At 60.9% G+C, this 3,283-nt stretch overlaps 1 protein-coding gene across 1 annotated transcript; it reads left to right on the top strand.

Annotated features, from left to right (window-relative positions):
- Positions 1-2,524: 2,524 nt before the first annotated feature.
- On the top strand, positions 2,525-2,884 carry LOC139006548 (putative uncharacterized protein DDB_G0292636). The gene has a single exon (XM_070408863.1). The coding sequence runs from the start codon at positions 2,525-2,527 to the stop codon at positions 2,882-2,884; it is 360 nt and encodes a 119-aa protein (XP_070264964.1).
- The last annotated feature ends 399 nt before the right edge of the window (positions 2,885-3,283 follow it).

Here is a 3,283-nt window from a genome sequence, read left to right as displayed (position 1 = left end):
GGAGGTCACGGTTCGATTCCCAGTCGGGGCACAGGCCCGGGTTGTGGGCTCCATCCCCAGTGTGGGGTGTGCAGGAGGCAGCCGGTCCATGATTCTCTCTCATCATTGGTGGCTCTAGCTCTCTCTCCCTCTCCCTTCCTCTCTGAAATCAATATAAACATATATATATACTGTATATACACTATATATATATAAATGAGCCAGACAGCGGCCTGACGGCCCGGGTGCTGTGGCACGGGGCACGGTGAGCGGGACTCCTGCTCACTGACCACCCAGGGAACTATGGGGTGTCCGACAGCAACGTGTGGATGGAGTCCAAAGCCTCGCCCCTCCATAGGTCAGGCCACTCGCAGATCCAGGAGCAGGACAGTGGCAGGCGCGTGGCCGAGGCGTCTCTCTGCTTCTCTGACCCGCCCACCTGCCCGCACCCCGAATCCGTGGGGGGGGCGCTTTGGGGCTCCAGAATGTCAGGCCGAAGGTCTCAGAACCACGCCCGTGGCTGGTGCTTCTCCTCAGGCCCACGGTCTCCACAGCTGGACGCAGGAGAAAAACAAACTCATTAACCTTTGCAAACATCCCCCCATCAATCACGCGTTTATGGCTTCCCGGGCTGCGGGCCCTCAGCCCCGCGATCTATTTAATTCCCGCCCGTGATGGATGAGGGCCGGCTGCCCGCTCGTTAGCGCATGAGGCGGGGCTCCTGCCGCAGGTTAATCCCTTTTTATAATTAAACCACATCAGGCCCCAAGGCCGCAGGAGCCTCCGCAACCCGTGCCACCTGGGGGCGGACGCTCCCGGCTGCGACCTCTGCAGGGCTAGGTGCTCTGCGTCCGTCCCCTCCCGGCCCGTCGGACGTCACCGCGGGCTTCTCTCCAGTCGCAGGCTCTGCCCGCTGCCCAGGAGGACTCTGCTGGCCGGTCGCTGCGGCCTCAGGCACCGCGCAGTCTGGCCTGGCATTTCCCCCAGGAAGGGACACAGCTCGAGGGTCCTGTCCTGCTTGACCCCCGTCACCTTCAGCCCCTTCCGCCCGGCTCGCCGTCCCTGCGCCACCGACAAGGTGGCCATCTCCGTGACACCTGTGTCGCCGCAATGTGGCTGCTGGAACCGCCAGGCCACCGCCACCCTCCGCGGCCACCTTGTCCTCCCCCGGCCCCTCCTCCGCGTGAGAAAAGCAGGAGCGTGAAGGCGTCCCCACGCCTGTTCTAAAATGCGAGAGCCCGAGGGAAGGGGAGGTACCGGCCGAGGGTTCCCGGGCCTGAGCTCCGTGGCCTCCCCGGGCCTTCGGGGGCTGAGTCCCTGGGAGGGGGTGTGGGTCACAGGGAAGAAACGGTCTGTGGCCACAGTAAACACCAGAGTCCTGAGAAAGCTCTGGGGTTGTGGGAACTGCAAACTCAAGCACAAACACCGTATGGACGCTGGAATCTGCTGGTTTAGGGGGAAGGTGCTGCTATAAAACCGAGTTCCGCTGAAAAGGAAAAGGCGCGGCTCGCCAGGGTGGGAGGAGGAGGAAGGAGACATGGGTGCAGAGGGGACACGGGGGCAGAGGGGACACGGGAGCAGAGGGGACACGGGCGCAGAGGGGACACGGGCGCAGGGGAGACATGGGTGCAGGGGAGACACGGGCCCTAAGCAAGGCCCCTCCCTCCCTGACGCCCCCAGTCCCACAGGAACGACAGCCTCACACACGAAGACGGGGAAGGACCCCTGGCCCGGAATACGGCCCGGCCTCGCCCTGCACGGGTCTCACCCAGAACCGTTTGCTCAGCACCGGCCTGACCACCGCCCCAATCTGCGGCCTGGGGCTGAGGGGTGTCCTGGAACCTGGGAGTGTCTGTGCAAAACCCAGGAGAGACCCAGAGAAGCAGGGACCAGTGAGGACGACAGGGCGCCCGGGTAGAGGAACTGGCTGGGAGGCAGGTGTGTGCTGAGGAGCTAGCGACTCTGCAAATGTCATTCTCAAAGCTGATTCTCCAGGGACAGGGTTAAAGGGCGTGAGGACCCCGATGATCACTTGCTTTCCTGGGAGGCAGGGCCCAGAAGGAAGTGATTTCTGGTGCCAAGTCTCTGGGCACAAAGGACTCGTCACCGCGCAGCCCAGCGACCGGCACCGGGCGGCAGACACGGGGACCGCGACTCCCCAGACGCACACGCTGCATGGCGACCCCCCACCCGTGTCCGACGCTGCCGGCATCTCTGACTCTGCAGCGAGCCTGCCGGCCATCAGCTCTGGTTTCTTCGGGGAGGAACGGCCTCTGAGAAAGCGCCAGGGGTGTGGCTGGGACGCAGGCATCTGCTGGGCACCTCCCGTCTCCCAGGACTTGGTGCCCCCAGGGCCTCAGGGCGTCCACACCGAGGTCGCTGGGGAAAGAGTCCCTTTGGTGACTGTCCCCATCCCCACTCAGCACCTGTCACCAGGTCCGGCGTCTTTCTTGTAACACTTTGCTGGTTTCAGTAAATGGGTGAGAACTATTTCATTAAAACATCCTCGTGTACATTCCCAGAGGGGAGAGGGGACGAGGCGGGCATGGAACGGAAGACGTGGGTGAGTACAGAGGAGAGGAGGAGCAGGGGGATAGAAGTTGTGAAGAGGATGCGGATGAAGAAAGATAAGGAGAAAGGGGAGTTGGGAAAGGGGAAGATAAAGGTAACAAAGAAGATGAGGAAGGAGGAAGAGCCAGAGGAGGTGGGGGTAATGAGGATGAAGATGGTGAATAGATGGAGGAGGAGGAGGAGGAGGAGGAGGAGGAAGAGGAGGAGGGGGAGGAAAGATAATGAAGGTGAGGAAGAGGAAGAGATGGAGGTGATGGTGAAGATAAAGAAGAAGGAGAAAGAGGGGGAGGGGATGGAGGGGATGAAGAAGAAGGAGCAGGACAAGGAGAACTGATAGAAGAAGATGAGTGTCTTTCCAATCAATCATACCTAATAATAGACAAACACGTAAATTGACCGTACCTTTGCTACACTAACCAGCCAATCAGGAGACTATGCAAATTAACCCAACAAAGATGACAGTTACTTTGCATATGTAGGCTCCAAGTGGCGGAGTGAAGCCGAGCGGCCCTGGGGCCAGAGCAGTGAAGCCGGATGGCTCTGGGGCCAGCTCCAGCCGGAGCCCGGCCAGAGCGAAGGCCTGGGTCCCGGGTGCCAGAGGCAAACCGGTGCCAGCAGCCAAGGGAAGGGAAGGCCTGTTGCACGAATCTCTTCATGCAACGAGCCTCTAGTGCATCTATAAAACTTTGAACGTCAGCCTTCAACCTGCAGCCTACGACCTTCACCCACGTGG

The sequence above is a fragment of the Myotis yumanensis genome, unplaced genomic scaffold (assembly GCF_028538775.1).
Source record: "Myotis yumanensis isolate MYYU_CA2020_CCGP unplaced genomic scaffold, mMyoYum1.0.hap1 SCAF_3, whole genome shotgun sequence".
NCBI classification, from domain to species: Eukaryota; Metazoa; Chordata; class Mammalia; order Chiroptera; family Vespertilionidae; genus Myotis; species Myotis yumanensis.
This window is presented reverse-complemented; position numbering and strand designations above follow the sequence as displayed.